Genomic DNA, 18,503 nt, shown 5'->3' with positions numbered 1-18,503 from the left:
AGAGATAATCCATAAAAAAACTAAAAATAATATAGTTGCCTAGGTTGGGAGGAAGAGGTGAGAGGGGAAGTAGGGTTACTCAGGGTTGAGTGATTCTTGTTTTTTGTTAGGGATTTTGTGGAGCCATTTTGTTTTTCTCAATAATTTATAATTGATTAATTTTATTTAAAAACATTATTTTGATATAAAATTCAAAAATTACAAAAAGGTATGCAATGAAACTCTTACTCCTGCTTCTAGCCTTCCAGAACCCCATTTTGGAAGAGACGACTCTTATTATTCTATTCTTTTAGATATAGCTACATATATGCCTATGTATATCTATATAGAGAGTCCTGGTGGCGTGGTGGTTAAGAGCTTAGCTGCTAACCAAAAGGTTGGCAGTTGCAATCCACCAGCTGCTCCTTAGAAACCCGATGGGGTGGTTCTACTCAGTTCTATAGGGTTGCTATGAGTCAGAAGTGGCAATGGGTTTATATCTATATATATACATATACACACAAATAGTGGTAACAGTACAACACTTTATCTTCTCGCATCATAATATATCTTGAAATTCATATCAATGCATAGATCTCATTTTGTTGAAAGCTGCATAGACATAACATCATACATTGTATGAATGTAACATCACTTAACCAATCCCCTACTGATGCACGTTTTGGATTTTTTTTTTTTTGTCTGTTATTACAGTACTAGAATGAGAATCTTTTTACATAAGTCATTACACATGAGTGTTAGTATGTGGTGGGATAATTGCCTAGAAATGGAATTTGCTGGATCATAAGGTATGGGCATTTAAAATTTTAATATATACATTTACATTTACCTGAGTGACTCTCCCACATTATAACTGAACATCCACTTCTCATAAAAGACCACAGGGTCTAATCCCATTATGCTTTACGTCTTTTCACCCCATGTTCTCCGTCATTGCCAGCCCTCTCTTCCCATGTGACACAGCCTCCCACCTCTTGCCAACACCCCCCCCCCACTGCCCTTTTTATAGATCTTTCCGGAACTCACAGTCTATTGGAAATAAAGTCCCTTGCATCTCAAACGTTTTCACCAAATGTTCCTGATACATAGCACTCTTCTTCCCTGCCTGAGTTCTAAAAAAAAATCAAGAAATAAAAGAATAAGATGAACGGAGATCAAATTATCATTCTTATTCCTAATGAAATTATATCCCAGAGATATAAATTACTTCTGTATTAGGTAGATAGACCTAAAGATTCAGCCACAGGTAGTCCTGGAACATCCTAGGCCTACCTATACAGGGGTCAGTGCTTATACAATTTTTAGCATGGACAAGACCTGAACCCATGCTCTCTGCAGGCAGGGCTGCTCCAAGTAGAGAGGGGAAGAGGCTGGGCCATACATGTCTTTCTTTTTCCAAACTCACTGTAGTGTGATGGGTCACTTTTGTGTGGCCTTTCTAGCCATGGTCTTGTAACTCCCACCCAAGTGATTGAGTGGGACTGTACAGATATGGTAATTGTGGCCCACCAAGGGGATTGGTCAGTTTTGCCATGCCTCTGGGCTTGAGGTGAGCCATGCTAGAGGTGGGAAAGAGAAGATCCTACCACCACCAAGGAAGAACAGCCAGGAGCCAGCACGTCCTGTAGACCCAAGATCCCCGTGCTAAGGAGCTCCTGGAACCAGGAGACAGAGAGAGAGCTGTGGCACTGCAGGCAGCAAGACCCGCAGCAAGGGACGGCGTAGTGGGGCTTCCTGGCCCACGGAGACAGAAAGCTGAGTGCCTTTAGGCAGAGGCCGTCCTGATAGAAGAACTGTATCCTGAGCGTTCCTGAGCCTGAATTGTAACTGTTACTTCCCTAATAGACCCCATAATCGTGAGTATTGTCTGTGAATTCTGTGTGGCCATTGCATTGAATTATCAAACCCAGCAGAGAAGTAGAGAGTGCTGTGGAAGGGACGGTTGGTGTCAGATTTGGTAAAGATGTCGGAGAGAGGAGGCACGTCTGACCTCTGCCTCATAGGAATTAGCCTTGGGCTGTTGATGTCGATTCTCCTCACCCCGGTGAAGTTAGAGGAGGTCAGACACCGCTCCCATGCCATTTTTACACTCACCAACCAGATTACCATAAATTATGTCTCCCCTTGGGAGAGAGACCAGGAATGTTACACTAGCAGAGCTCCCCAACATGGAAAGAAACATCAGGAGTGAAAAAGCAGCATTCCTAACAGTTCCTTCACCTCCTTGATCTAACCAAAATCTGTTCCCTGAGGACCCTCCTCTCTTTGCAGCCTATCAAGTGGGGGTTTTCTCTCCCATATTCCATCTACACTGGGCCTGGAGATCGAGTAGGGGTTCCCTTTTCTACTCATTGCCACTTCCAGGCCATTGTTTCTCCTGACTCCTTGAAAAACCCCAGCTTCTTTGAAATACATACCAAGGGACCGTACCACCCCTCTCCATGTTGCCGTCACCTTAGACCTTACGGTCTCTGTCACTTGTTGGTGATTTCAGGGCCTGTCATCATTCATTATTATTTCAGTACCCATGTAGATGACACCTTGTCCTCTTGATTCTTTATTCCTTCAGTTCCTACAATCTTGTCCTCCACCCTACTTCAGTCACCCACTCCCATATTTCCCTAGACTTATAATTGCCAATAACTGTCCCCTCTAATTTTAAGTGTGTACTTCTCTCACCACCTCCTATATTTCCTACACGGTCCCTTTAATATCCTAACTCCAGTAATTCTTCGATCCTGCAATGAGCTTCAGCCCATTTACCACTTTTTCCTTGTGCATTACCTTCATCCATTCATGTCCTCACATCCCTTCATACCTGGCTTAGATTCATTCCATGGTTCACTGTTATAATTAATCATCCCCTTGCATACACACTTAGCTGCCTTACCCCTCTCTAATGACAGAACTCCAATCTTGGTCAAATCTTTGCCTACTCCCTACTACCTGCCTACTGCTTACCTGCAACCAAACAGCTGTACATGACTAGAAAAAAATATCCCACCATGTCCTCTGCCTGTACCCTCTATCCCAATCACTCTCCCATAGAGGACTTCCCTCTGCCAATTATCCACCCTCTCCGGTGTCATTAAGCCATCTCTCCAGGATGATTCCCATATACTTGCAAATATGCAGAAATACAACCTTAGCAATCTAGTGCGCTACAACAGAAATACCACAAGTGGATGGCTTTAACAAACGGAAATTTATTCTCTCACAGTTCGGGATGCCAGCTCTAGGTGAAGGCTTTCTTTCTGTGTCAGCTCTGGGGGAAGGTCGTTGTCATCAATCTTCCCCTGGTCTAGGAGCTTCTCAGTGTAGGGACCCTGGGTCCAAAGGCCACACCCCATTCGAAGCTCTCCTTCCTTGGTGGTAGTGAGGTCCCTCTGCTCTCTGCTTGCTTCTCTCTTTTGTATCTCAAAAGAGATTGACTCAAGAGACAACCTAATCCTGTAGATTGAGTCCTGCCTCATTAACATCAGAGGTTAGGTGCAGTGTAACGAATTACTGGGTAATATGGCCCTTCTAGCCATGGTCTTTGTGACTCACACACAATAACTGAGTGGGACTATGCAAATAAGGTCTATGGAACCTGTGATGGTTGGGGTTGTGTGTCAACTTGGCTAGGTCACGATTCCCAGAATTGTGCGGTTGTCCTCTACTGTACGTGTTGTGGATCCTGACCTCTACATGTTGATGAGGCAGGATTAGTGTAGGGTGTGTCTTGGGTCCCAGCCTTACAGGAGGGCATGACTCAAGTCCCACCCTTCCTCAAGTTATGCCCTTCCCTGGGGTGTGGACTGCATCTAAGATATATGTGTGTGTCCTGGAGGGGCTCTCTCTGCATCTGAAGCCCACATCCAGTTTGTGATCAACTGACCTATGGTTCTTGGGACTTGAGCCAGAGGCCTGCTGTCTGACCTGCCGATTCTGGGATTCCCTGGCCTCCACAGCCCCACAAGCCGGCAGGCTATTGTCTGACCTGATTTACCAGCTTCTGCAGCCTTGCGAGCCAGCAGCCTGTGATCTGAACTGCCAGTTTGGGTTCGTCAGCCCCAGCAGCCATGTGGGTGGGGAGAAGCCTACGCCTGACCCACGGATCTGGGACTCACCAGCCTCCACAACTGCATGAACCATTTCCTTTACACGGTTCTTGAGTTCTGTGAGACACCGCAGTGAGTTAGGGAACCCAAAGCAGGCGGGAGAGTCCTGAGGGGAGAGGGAGTAGTTGATGTTAGAGATCAAGATGGAGTGGTACAGCAGTTTGGAAAAGTTGGACATTTGGGACATCTTTAACCTCCACCTTATATAAACCAGCTTCGTGCTGATCCTTATAAATGATTCATTTATTAGGATTTACGACACTCAGGATAAATACATCAGATCACAAAATGGAGGACAACCACACACTACTGGCCTAGCTAAGTTGACACACACTTTGGGGGGACATAATTGAATCCATAACATTCCACTCTTTGGCTTCCCAAAATTTATGTCCTTGCCACATGTGAAACACATTCACCCCACCATATTATCCCAAAAGTCTTAAATCAACTCCAAGTGCAAATTCCATCCAGGGGCAAAATTCCTCTTCATCGTTTCCAAAATACAATGGTGGAACAGGCACAAGGTAGACATTTCCATTCCAAAGGGAGAAATTGGAGGGAAAGAAGGGATAACAGTCACCAAGGAGTCAGCAGAACACATTACATTAGCTCTCAAGGCTTGAAAATAATTTTCTGAGACCATCTAGGCAATGGCCTTGCCCTCCAGACTCGGGGTGTTGGCCACACTCTCTGGATTCTGGGTGGAGGCCCCTCAGTCCTGGGCTTCAACTCTGCCTTCCAGGCCCACTGGGACAACTCTGCTCCTATGGATTTGGGTGGCCCCATTCTCCATCTGAGTGGTGATCCCACTCCCTCGACCCTGGCAGGCCCTGTTCTTCTGCCCCTTGGGCATGGCAGCCCTGCCTCCTCAGCTTTGGGCAGCAGATCTGGCCTCATCCCCCTGCCACTGGGGAACAGCAGCCCCACACTCTGGAACCGAGTTGGTAAATATCTGACTCTTTGAAACCTAGGAGGCTGTGGTCCCACCCTTTGAGACCCCAGAGGTAGGGACTCTACCCTTTGTGACTGAGGCAGCTCTGCTTCCTATTTCCTTGGCTTCTCAGCCCCTGGGGCTAGCCGGGTCGGGTGAGTGTTACAGAGCTCTTTAGCTCTACTGATAAGTGCCTGGAGGCACTCAACTCCGCCAGTAAACCTCAGCCGGAAGGCACTCAGCTCTCACTCTGTGGGTCGGCAAACCTAGCTCCATAGGTAAGTGCCCAAAGGCACCCCACCCCAGCAGGAAGCCTCCTGCCCAAAGGCTCTCAGGTCTCTTGCTCCATGGTTCGGCTCCCACGCCATCTCATGCCAGTTTCCTGGTTCTGCTGCTGCCATTTCTCTGCTGCTGCTTCTTGCCGTCTGCGTGGGCTCTGGTGTTACAGCTCTCCTCACTTCCTTCCCTCACCAGAATTGTCTTCAATATCCATAATTCCACCAACAGTCTCGTCAAGGCAATCTTCCAGCCTGTACCCATTACTCAATTCCAAAACCACTCCCACACTGTAGCTATCTGTTAGAGCAGCACCCACTCCTGGTACCAAAATTCCGTCTTACTTATCTATCTAGTGCTGCTATAACAGAAATACCACAAGTGGATGGCTTTAACAAAGAGAAATGTGTCCTCTAACAGTTTAGGCAGCTAGAAGTCTAAATTCAGGGAGCCAGCTCTAGGGGAAGTCTTTCTCTCTGTTCGCTCTGGAGGAAGACTGATGACAAGGATCTTCCCCCAGAGCCGACAGAGAAAGCCTTTCCCAGAGATGGCGCCCTGAATTCGGGCTTCTAACCTCCTAAACTGTAAGAGAATCAATTTTTGTTTGTTAAAGCCATCCACTTGTAGTATTTGTTATAGCAGCACTAGATAACCAAGACATAGCCTTATATTTTAAAGAAATTTCTGGATATTCTTCCACATTTGCTTTTCACTTTGAACCTCAGAATCAGCTTATTTGTATTTAACGGGCATTACATTAAATTTATAAAGCAAGGGAGGTTTGACATCTTATGATATTATGTAGATACATGTAAGAATAGTGTGTACCTTCCATTTATTCAGGTCTTCTTTGTATTCTTAATTTTAAAATTCTTCTGATATATTTTTTTGTTACTGGGTATTTTATCTTTTTTTGTTGCTATTGAAAAAAGGATCTTCCATTATATTTTAACAGGTTGTTTACATACAGGAAGGCTACTTACTGACTTCTCTGTTAATTTGGTATGTAATTAACTTGGTTGATTTTTTTTTTCTAGTCAAGCTTTTGATTTGCTTCTCTTAAATTTTCCAGGTATAAAATCATGTAATCTACAAATAATTTCTCCTCCCTTGCAATTTTATAGCTTCTTTTTCTTGTCTAAATGCCTTTTGCTTTTCAATTATTTTCTCTATACTATAACCTTTAACTATAACAAAACATTAAATGATACTGATAAATAAGAGCACAGATTAAAAACAAGTAGAATAAATGTTAAAATACACTCCCCTTAATCATCGTAAGGTCTAAAAGATCAGTTTTCTCCCTAACTGGTAGTTTACAGTAGAGGTGAACAAGAAGAAATAATCGCATGAAAGGGCGATGGATATTTCCCCACTTCTGGTTTCTCTTTACCTGGTATATTAGTAATGAATTAAAGTCACTAAAGAGTTACAAGGAATGTGTACTTCGCATACCACAAAATTTTATTAATGTCATCTTAAGGCTAATTAAACTAATTTTATTCAAAGTAAGTCTACATTAAATTACAATATTAACAATCTCTAGACACAATGAACTTAAAATATAAGTAGAAATCTATTCAGTCTTTTATGGACCACATATTATAGAACTTAAATGAAAATTTACAAATATAGAAATAATGATACTTAAAGAGTGAAGATTTTAATATGGAAACCCTTAAGATGTCATATTTTAAACACGCATGTTTCAAAAAGGGAGAATCTTTTCATAAATTTACACAAAATCAAATTATATAAACTTGGTATATTCCAGAAAATATTGCTTTAAACACTTATACCATGATCAAAATTCCTTTGGTAGTTTTTAATCAAAATGAAACATGCTATTTTGTAAAATATAAAGAAGTACTTTTAAATGTTATCACAAAAGCATCTTTTTCATAGTTACCACAGTAACACCACTACTGAACTTTCGCTTTGCTGCTCAACCTCACTTATACATACTCAACGTGAAACCAGACACCAACAACGTCCTTTTAATCTTTCGACGAAATAACCTCTGCTTCACAATATCAAGACTTCAAAGTCTCCTACCAAACCTTTTACAGTGGTAATAGTACATAGAACAATTACTGTCCCTGTGCATACTGTAAAAAGAAAACCAACTTTATTATAGCAGTAATACAAGTATTTCAATTAAAAAAAAAAAAATCAAACAGCAGTTACCCTAATGCAAAAAACAGGCACTGCTAGACTCAATCTTAGAACGGTAAACACAAACACACTCACCTCCCAAAACCCTTAAACAGAAAATTCACAAATAACTCAGGTAAAATAAAGATATTGATGTCTCTATTAAACACATCGAACAATGTCCTCTTGGCACATCAGAGATCTCACCTGGAAACCTGATTTATAAAAAAATCAGTCATCAAAGTTTAAAATTATCTGAAAACAAATGAAACAAATAGATGCCAGTATTTAGGTTGCATAACTGGTCCGCCGTTTTTTAGCACTGGCTGTTTCTTCCTAATGTTCACCAATGAAGGGTTCCTGTTTTCCATCTAAGTGTTCATCAACTAAGATATCTTGTCTTCAGGAATACCTAAGTAGTCTTTGTAGCTAAAGAATGCAGCATTTAGGGTCTTTTTAATTGTGCATTCATGATCACACACACAAAAAAACCAAACTTTCAGCTTTTGACACAAGAGTAAGACCTTACAAAGGAACTTCTCTTAACCAATATCTTCTTGTTCAATCTCAAAATTATTTTGCACAGAGCAGCAGAAATCTTTTAAATGCCTAAAAGAACAAGAAGAACTGGAGGGGAAAAAAGATAACATATCCCATTTGAAAGTCCTTAAGCCTCTCGAAGGATGATCCCAGAATCTTTTCCTTTCCTTCTAATCCGCAAGTATCCACAGCGGGTTCAGTCACAGAAAGGCCGGGAAACAGCACAGATGTGTTTCATTGCTCTGAAGGTACATTCTAGTGTTTTACTAAAAGAAAATAGTCTGCTGACTTCGTTATGCCACGTAGTGGTACTGATTGGGATTGTCTTTATCTCTCTCCATATAGTCTCTGTCTATAAGAGATTCAATTCTCTTTTTCAAATCTCCAGGCTACAAAGGAAAAACAAAACAAAAAATCCCAATTATAGTGACTTTAAATTTAAAAATATAGGAGAATATAATACATCAAGGACAAATTACATAATTACATAAATAATTATAAAATGAATAAAATAAAACTCCCTACTTCAAAGACAAAGATTAACATTATATCTTGATCAAAAGTGTTTCCATGTGAATTTGTCAGAGCAAGGCTTCCTGCAGGAAACTAGAAATGTATGAAATGTATACACATTATTTATGATCACTAATGAGTAGTTAAGCATGGTAGATCTATCATGTAACAAATGTTTGTTTGTTTAAAAGGGTTATCTGATAATGTCTTATTGGAGCATTCAACCCTTTTAACATTTTCTCCCTAACTACATTTTATTATTATGTCAATAAACTGATATATTCACTATATATTTATATAGTATAGCCAAAATTCCATGTGTTTGCTAAAAATAGGTGACTGAATTGATGAGTCCATATATAACCATTATATGTAACTGCTTGTCTCTGCCTAGGAAGGCTACTGCCAACTTTGCTGAATTAAGAAGCAAATGTGTATACGCATTTATGAGCAAGCGTTCTCCCTGCACACACACACAGTATATAATACGCAGTCAATTTTCCAAATACTACAACCTTCTACTCTGTGACAGGTCATATATTTTATAAGATATGGGTGAAAAACCTATTACCTATAAAAGAAGAATAGGTGCCACTATTTAGTCTTTTGTTTAATTGCTTGGTGTCTTCATTTGCAAACTGGAAAAAACAACACTTGTGGCTTGTGGTAGGAAAGAGTAAGAATAACATACAAAGCAATGTCTCATACGCTGTGTAGAATCCTATGTATGGATAAACCTCCTTTGGAGGCTACAGGAGTCAAATATTTGCTAGCTTAAGAGGGCACTCCCGTCAGTCCTTTATGTTTTAGACTAATCCAGTTCCTCCTGACAATGGGCTCCGGTGGCACAGTAGTTAAGCACTAGGCTGCAAACCAAAAGGTTGGTGGTTTAAACCCACCAGCTGCTCATGGGAGAAAGATGTGGCAGTCTACTTCTGTTAAAGATTACAGCCTAGAAAACCCCATGGGGCAGTTCTACTCTGTCCTATAGGGTTGCTACGAGTCAAAATTGACTTGACGGCTAACAACAACAAAGTCCACCTCTACTTTATTCCACTGGTGAAGAGGGATGGGTCAGATATCCTTCTGCCAAATTTTACAACAATCAGTCAGAGAACTAATCAAAAAGTATATACAGCTGGTTCAACTATAGAAAGGCCAAGACTCCTGACAGTTCAGTATCTTTTAGATTGATAAATACATTTTAAAGAGCTGTTCGTAAGGCTTCCCTAAGTTTTCCTGTATGCCACGTAGTCAGGACAGCAGATCAGTCTTAGAAATACAGTATGAATTCAAAGATTTTAGGGTAGTCTTTCGTAAGCAACAGCAATGGTGAAATATTACTGAGGTAGAAAATGCTTTGTAGTTTGTAAAATGCTGAATAAATTAGTTATTATTATGATTTCTTTAAAATCCTGTGATATAACCACTTCTTCCCTTCTTGAAAATATAAGCATGGACCACATCCCTAGAAGTAGGACTTTTAGGTCTCTATCATAGCTACATTGGTGGCAGAGAATAATTTGAAATAAAGTCCCTATTATCATTACTTGGCAGTTTTTCTACACTTAGTATATTCACAAAAGTAGATTTTTTTGGCAAATGCTCACTTAGAGTGTAGGACAAATGATATGACTCTTTGAAGGTAATGAGAATTGAACATGCTTTGTCAATTTTTAATACTATACTATACACTTAATGAAGCTAATACTCCATTTACCTTTACTGGAAATTTCAGCTGATTATACAGTTCAGAAACCAGAAGATTATGACCAAGAGTCTTTCTCATCTTCATTATTCTTACTATAGCAGCATCAATCTGGTATTGTCTATCTTGAAACACTCTTTCCGTGGTGCTAACTTGTTCCTCAACCTGTACAAAAAAAGGAAAAAAAGCAAAGTATAAAGGTATTGTTTCAATATTATTTCATCTCACTGAGTTTTATGAGAAACTTTGTTTTGATGCAAAGAAAGGCTGAACTTTGGATGAATACTGCTTTGTTATGCATTTTTACTTTAGTAAAAACTCAGCTCTCCAAAAAGAACAAAACTCCAATACCAAAACTTGAAAAAGAATTTTTAAAAGTATATTTCCCTTATAAAAAAGCTGCAAAACCCCTATATAAGACATTAGTAAATTAAATCCAGCAGCACAGTAAACAAAACAAAGCAAAGCAAAACATAATACCTATCAGGATTTATTCCACAAATGTAAGCTCTGCGCAACATTAAAAGATCTATTAATGTAATTGAAATGATCCCAGAAACAGTTTTGTGGATAAAAATTACAGGATCTTCTACATACTGAAGTCATGATAAAATTCAAATTCTATTCTTGATTTAAAACAAACTTTAGCATACCAGGAATAATTAAAAAAAAGGAAAGAATTTGAACATGATAAACAGCAGTTATCAGAAACAATTAGCAAATACAGTTATCAATTTCATGTTAGTTAAACAGCAACCTAATGGGGCTCTACATCATGAAAAAAAATTTTCTTACAGGGGAGAGACAGGTCTGTGCATGTATCTAAGGTAAATATGTTTCAGGAAGGGAGAGGAGCCATAGCATTTATCAGATTTTCAAAGGGATGCATGATCCCAGAAAAGGTTAATATTCCTTACACTAGAGAGAAAATTAGCCAGAAAAAAGATTAGGAAGCCTAGTAGCACTGTTACTTCTTAAAAACGTTATTTTAGTGGTTACAGGATGTAAGAGAGAACAAACTAAAGAGGTATACTGAATAGGAACAAAAAAAATTATCATTATTTGCAAATGACCTGGAAAATCCAAGAAAATCAATTGAAAAAGCATCAGAGTTAATTAATGTTCTGTAAAGCAGCTAGATATAAGATAAATATACAAATAGTGTTAATATATACACACTGGCAATTACTAGCTAGCAATATAAAGAAAAAAGATCCGTTTTATAGGGTATCAGTATTTCATTGGCCCTTCTTGTTTAAAATTCTTTTAGGGCTTTCCCAAATCATTAATAAGCTTGACTGGTCTCTATATGATCTGGCTATCACCTGCCTATTCAATCTGGCTAAGCTTTCCCCTTTCGTGGCTAAACTGTAGCCACAGGCCTTCTTTTAGTTACTGAAAATGCTAAACTCATTTCTTCAGGAAAGCCTGCCCTGATCCACAGTATTAGGTTAGGCTTTCCTGTACTTTTCCATCATAACATTTACTTCAACTGTAACAAGTTAGTCAATGTGTTATCATCTGGTATCTGTCTTCTGGACAAGACTGAAAGCTCCTTCAAGATAGGGACTTATCTTTATTGTTAATGGCTGAATTTTGAGTACTTTGCAGAGGACCTGGCCCACAATAGGTACTCAATAAATATTTGCTGAATGAATGAAAATTTATAACTTGCTAGCAGTAACTATTTAATAAGAAATATGCAAGACTTATAGATTTGAATATATATATATATTTAACTGAATCAGAAGATTTAGTATGGATTTAAGATGAAAACTACAAGTTAGTTCAATGCAATCTGAATAAAAATATCAGTATTCTTATTTGTGAGGAGAAAAGACAAGACAGAATGATTCTAAAATTCACTGGTAGGACAGATTGGCAGGGACAGGTACCTCAGTTACAAGAATCTGAGTGACGGCTGTAAAATAGATCAACAGAGTGTTTAGAACAGAATTGAGAAACTGACCCATAATACACCAATTTGATAGATAAGAAAAATGGCGACTCAATTACGTTGTCAAAGGATGGTATTTTCAATTTGGTGTTAAAATGGGGAGGAGAGGTTAGATGCTTTCTGATACTAAAATAATTTCTATATTGCTCAAAGATTTAAATGTAAAAAGTACTAGACAAATAATATAGACTAGTAATTTTAAAATTTTGGGCTGTAAGAAAAGTCTTTCTTAGGTGTAACATTAAAGCCAGAAACTATATATAAAAGTATATATATATACATATAAAAGTATATATATACACATATAAAAGTATATATATATATATAAGCATATATATATATAAAACTATATATATGTATTTGCAGCAAAACATGGTTAAGTGTTTAAAAAAAAAAAAAAAAAAAGTTGCCATCAACTCAATTTTGATTCATGGCAACCCCATGTGTATCTGGGTAGAACTGTGTTCCGTAAGTTTTTTTTTTATTTAATATTTTATTTATTCTTGGTGGTAACAAAAATAACCAAACGTACATCTGTTCAGTTTCTACATGAACAGTTCAATAACCCTGGTCGGACACCTCCCATTACGTCACCAGTCTCGCTTCTCTGACCATATTGTTTCATCAACACTGATGTAGGCTCATTGCGCCTCCAAGTTCTCATCTGTGCTTTAGATAAACTGTTGTCGCCTTAAGCTTATATAGATAATTCTTGATAAGGGGGCTATGCCCAAGGCAAACATCTTTTATTAATTAGGCTAAACTGTTGTTGAGTTTAATGATAGCTTCTGGGATAGTTCTGGTTCAAGGTTTAATTATTTCTGGGAATTAGTTTCAGGGTTCCCCCAGTGTCAATGGCTCTAGTAAGTCTGGTTTCCAAAGGATTTTGAAATTCTGTTCCACACTTTTCCTCCTTTAGATCAGGATCTATGTGTTGAGTCCTTGATCAAAATGTTCTGTAACTGTATCTGGACACCATCCATTTCTTTTGGTTTATGGTAGTGGAAGTAGTAGTTTATAAGGCAATTAAACATGCAGTCCATTTAAAGACCTATATTTAAGACCTTTCATATAGGGGAGAAAAGAAAACAACTTTTCAAAATAACAAAATGGGAGACAATTATTTGCCATAAATCACAATGGGTTAATATTCTTGATGTATAAAGAAACACCTACTGATTAATGAGAAAAATAACATTCTAATAAATGTAACAATGACTTGGACAAGCAATTAAAAGAAGAGAAAATTACAAATGATTAGCCACCAAACAGCAGCAGCAACAGACTGCTTACAAGTGCTTTAACTAAGAGCTTTATAAACACTATTCACTTAATTCTCACAATCTTTGGGGCACTATTACTCCTATTTTAAAAGATGAGGAATTGAGGATTAGAGAGAGTACATAATTTTTCTAAACTAGTAACTGGCATAAAGATGATCAATCTTACTAGAAATCTAAGAAATTCAAATTAAAATGGCAATGAACTACTTCTGTACCTGTCAGAATAGTGTGGGCAAAAGCAGGTAGAGGTTGGGGGCAGGGAGGAAAGGCACACTCATGAAATTTGAGATTGTAATCTAGTAAAATCTATCAGACTTCAATTTGGCAAAGAGTGGTCAAACTAAAAAAAGTACTTTCTACTCAGCAATTCCAGAGCAAGAATTTTAAAGGAAACAGTCTAACAAGTTTGAAGTTCACAAAACTGTTTGTACCAGGATGTTTAGTGCAACTTTATTTTCAATAGTGATAAAATGGAAACAACCTAAATACTTTTCAACAAGGGCAATGAAGCCCATGATGAGTAATAAAAATAAGTTACAAACTACAGTGACCCCTTCCCTTTTTGTTAAGGTTATATATGCATGTCACATATATAACTACAAAAAAAGTGGTCAAAGTGGTTATCTTCTGGGGAAAGAGATAACAGTTTCCACTTTGGAACTGGAACTCTAAAATTTAATTACTCTAAATTCCTAACAGTAGAAAAATGAGATCAAAGGATACGAGCATTTAAATCTTAATAGAGATGTCAAGCTGTCACCAAAAAAGTTGTACTAAACAAAATTTCTTTTTAAAAATAAAGAAATAAAGAATACCTGTTTACCCACATGGTGGTCAATCCTACATATTGTCAAACTTTTTAACCTTTCCCAAATTGACAGGTAAAAAATTATTCACAAGAGCGAACATCTTTTATATATTTACCGGTCTTTTTAATCTTTCTTTCTGTAAATTGAACATATTTTCTAAGTAGGCTACATTTTAACACCTCTCTAGGTAAAAGCTGGATAAGTGAACCAATCATTGTCTACTGTTGGAGGTGGAGAAAATATTTGTTATATTACTTCCTAGCCATTACAGCTGTCTTTGCGTTGTACTTTGAACCGACCTCCCTCCTTCTCAAGGCCAGTACTCACTCCAGTCTAGATTTGATACTTGTATGTACAACATGGGGCCAATGGACACCCTTTTATAGACTGTGAATATGAGAGGGGCATCTGGGTCTCCTGGACTTTAACTTCGATGGTAGCCTAGGAGGGCAAGGATTTTCTGCATTTAAGACCTTACAGCCTAAGGTTCATAACCTATTTTGGATAAGACTCTTTGGAGAGCCTGATCAAAACTGCAGACACTATCTGTACACACAGTACTACATATACAATGTCAGTGGGCCCACCGACTCCAGAGGCCCAACCAGAGGCCCTCACAACTTCCATCCCAGAATGCCTACCTGAGGCTGAGGCTCACAGAATAGCTGAAATGTACCATTGAAAATAAAGACAAGTTCTTTCCATGCTAACAGAATTTGATATAAGAAGATCCGCCATACTGTTTTTGTGAATAGGAATGATAACCATTAAATATTTTTCAGATTTTCATTCCTACTGTGAATATAAACAGTTAGTGAAAGCTACATTAAAATGAATTCATTATGTATTCAAATTACATATGTTAGAAATATGCTTCAGACCTCTAATACTCAAGAAACTATAAAAACTAATGATTCCTTGGTAAATATCCTATAAATAAAAAGATAAAATTTATACATACAGTTTCTTTCATCTGAATTTGATTGATCTTTATTCTAAACAACTTGTGCTTGAACTCTCCATTAAAAATGAACTTGTCTCCATCTTCGACATCCTTTCCCTTCGGACTTTTAATCAGTACACGTGCTTTACCACAAGCCAAAGACTGTAACGTTCTTCGTAATTCATTATCCTCTGAACGGGGAGAAAATTACAGGGAAATGTTGGCACTGAAATGAATACGCTTAACAATAACAAATGAGAAAAAAATCATGATATAAAGTGTGACACAGCAGAGATCTAGTCTATGTCTTCTCTTAAAATGAATAAATGTTTAAAAATACTGACACTTGAAAACCACAGATTCATTTAAAGAGATTCTTCATACCTATACCAGTAGCCATTTTTATTTCTTCAAAACTGAATTCATCCCCTTCATTAAACATGAGAAGCACTAATGTCTGGAAAAGGGAAACTTGGAACTCCTTCTTTCCCTTTAAAAAAAAAAAAAAAAATTAATATATTGCTTTTGAAGCTGAGTTTATACAATCTTTGAAAAATTATGAGACGGTTTTTTTTTTTTGCTCTCAAACTTTCTGTGAAGGGAGTAAAGAATTATTAATAACCACCAAGTAAGAAATTAAGATACTGATTATGAAAGAATAAAAGGATTAGGCATTATATTTAAAACTTCTTCTCTTGAAATATTTTTACAGTAGTAAAAGTTCTTTAGTAAATACCATTGAACAAGAAAGGAATTATCCTCATTTGATGCTAGATACATATCTAATAGCTCTTTCAAATATTTTTTTATCCTACCGAAGTCCTCTTAGTGCACAGAGTATGAGAAGGCAAAGCGATAAAACATGTAAGGAAGGAAAGATGGTAAAACAAAACAAAAACCAACATCTTTATTAAATGAATAAGTACATAAATAATAGTAAAACCTTTCAGCCTAGCTCTCCTTCCATTTTTCCTGTAATATACACCACTAACACGAATGTAGCCTTATGTATTATACAATTCCCCTTTTATTCACAAAGTCTTCACTGCAGAACTTCACCGTTTATAGTTAGAACATACGTATCAAATTTAATGCATGTGAACATGCTAATTAGTTTTGCGTTTTAATGTACTAATTTCTTCCTAAAGAGAAACCAAATGCATGAAGAAATGATATACTGGGATAACGCAGCAGGACAAGGTACTTCATCTGTACCCCGGTCCTAACCTCGTAATCCATGGCCCAGAGACAGCTGCAATTCCAGCTGTGGTGTTTCCTTCTCTATGAATGGAGAGAGCTCAGTCATTGATGGTGGCAGATTATACAGAGGTTACGTTCTAAAACCAGCAAGTAGGCAAAAATTGAGGGTAACTGAAATTAAATTTCATGACACCTTGAAGTCAAATATGTGTAGTTTTATGTATATAAACTTGTGTAATATGTGTACAATAAAAATGTATGTATATAATTCATATAGCAATGCAGATGAATAAATATATAGTATCTATGTAAAATATGAATTTTATAACTGATTTTGCTTAGTGTACACAATTGAATTTTATTTAATAAATTGAAGTTAAATGAGAACGAGGGGACTCTATATTGTATACTATTCAGTAACATGTTTAATTTATCAATACATTATATGCATTCTCTCTCTTGATTCCAAATTATCACTCTTACTAATAGTACTGCAACAAATATTCTTATTTATTAATCTGTGAAAATGACTTAAGATAAGTTCCTAGAATTGGAACTACTAAGACAAAGCATGCATGATTTTAAGGGTTTTGAGATGTACTGCCAAATGCCCTTCACAAAGCTTGCCACGGTGTTTGCTTCTTTCGGCAGTGAGCAAGAGTTACTGTTTTTAAATATTTTTTAGCTTTTATCAATCTGGTAGTCAAAAAGTGGCAACTTACTGTGTTTTCATTTGCATCCTTTGATGAGCAGAGATGCTTACACATGTTTTCATGGATACTGATGTTATATGATTTTTACTGACTGAATATTAATCCCTTAACTGTTACAAACGTTGCATATATATTTTGCTAATTTGCTTACTTCTTAATTAATTTTAGAATCCAAGTATCAAACTTTAATTTCCAAGAAGGTGAGCCATTTGGAAAAACACTAAAAGGAAGGTATTTACACGAGTTTCCCCAATATCTCTAGGCAGCATTTTGTCTAATAAAAGAATAAGGGAGATTAATTTTATTGACTTAGAAAAGCCAGTGCTGAATCATACTGAACCAATCTTTTCCTTTCTTTACTACCAAAATACAATCACAATTAAAAAAAATTTAATAGCATACTTAAAAAAATGAAGGAAAAAAAAAAGAACTTACTTCTCTAAACTCTGCTTTTAAAACAGCATGCCCCAAAGTAGTTTGCCACTGAAGTTTTCGACCACTGTGCTTTCCGAGATAAAACGTCTTAAATACTTCCTGAAGTTTAATCATCTGTGAAGCATTAAAAAACCCAACAAACTTAATTATGCTAAACACTATTAATGTAAAGAATCACACATTCAATTTACAAAGCTTTAACATTTTTTTGCAGCTGAAAGAAAAGATCAGTTCTGTATTTTGACTGTTATTTTTCTGAATTCTATTACCTTTTAAAATGTCCACCATTCTAGGACACTGGGATTTTCCATTACAAATGGGATAATGCTTGAATTTCTGTTTAATAGTGAAGACAGGTCGTATTCTGCAGTTCCACATTCCCACACCTGGGCTCCCTATGGTCAGCAGTCAGTGGCATATATAACGCAGATTGTTAGCCAGCAAAATTAGTGACACTGTCCTTAGTTACAGACCATGTCTGCAGGTCCACAACAGCCTGCTTACGTAATCTTCAGATTTCACTGGATGATCTCAGTTTTTCATTCCAGCAAAGCCAGAAATGTCAATCACGCTTAGTTTACCCATCTTTCTCTCTTGCCCACGAATAGCCGTCAAGTGTTATCTATTTTACCATTAACACATTATGCCATCAATTGTAAGGCACACAGTTATTTTATAAACCATTAAGAAAACAAGGCCGTCAATGCATTCTAAAGCCAGAGATGTCCAAATGTGAAAGAAAACGGGTCTTACAATGAGTTTAGTTAATCTCTTTTAAATCTGTCCCTGCCTTTCCATCACCCTCAGTGCAGGCCACCACGCTTCCCGACTTCCTCCTGTTTGCCTCTAAAACCCTAGCTCCTTCAGTGCCCCACCCTGCTTAGTGCCTCAACTGTGACATCCCGGTTGCCATCCAGTCGATTTCGACTCGTAGC

The 18,503-nt window shown here is 37.5% G+C and overlaps 1 protein-coding gene across 2 annotated transcripts in view; it reads right to left on the bottom strand.

The window, feature by feature from the left end:
• Window positions 1-6,008: 6,008 nt before the first annotated feature.
• Window positions 6,009-18,503, bottom strand: part of CUL4A (cullin 4A) — a 54,865-nt gene continuing 42,370 nt past the window's right edge. The window contains exons 15-19 of one of the 2 annotated variants that reach the window (XM_023737423.1): window positions 17,569-17,682; window positions 15,605-15,710; window positions 15,239-15,411; window positions 10,241-10,393; window positions 6,009-8,396 (exon numbers count right to left, since the gene is read on the bottom strand). In XM_023737423.1, coding sequence (XP_023593191.1) covers window positions 8,301-8,396; window positions 10,241-10,393; window positions 15,239-15,411; window positions 15,605-15,710; window positions 17,569-17,682 — 642 coding nt within the window. In that variant the 3' untranslated portion in view covers window positions 6,009-8,300. The remainder of the gene's footprint in view (window positions 8,397-10,240; window positions 10,394-15,238; window positions 15,412-15,604; window positions 15,711-17,568; window positions 17,683-18,503) is intronic. The other variant, XM_004382951.3, reaches the window with a different exon arrangement.

Source organism: Trichechus manatus, unplaced genomic scaffold (assembly GCF_000243295.1).
Source record: "Trichechus manatus latirostris isolate Lorelei unplaced genomic scaffold, TriManLat1.0 scaffold00102, whole genome shotgun sequence".
NCBI classification, from domain to species: Eukaryota; Metazoa; Chordata; class Mammalia; order Sirenia; family Trichechidae; genus Trichechus; species Trichechus manatus.
This window is presented reverse-complemented; position numbering and strand designations above follow the sequence as displayed.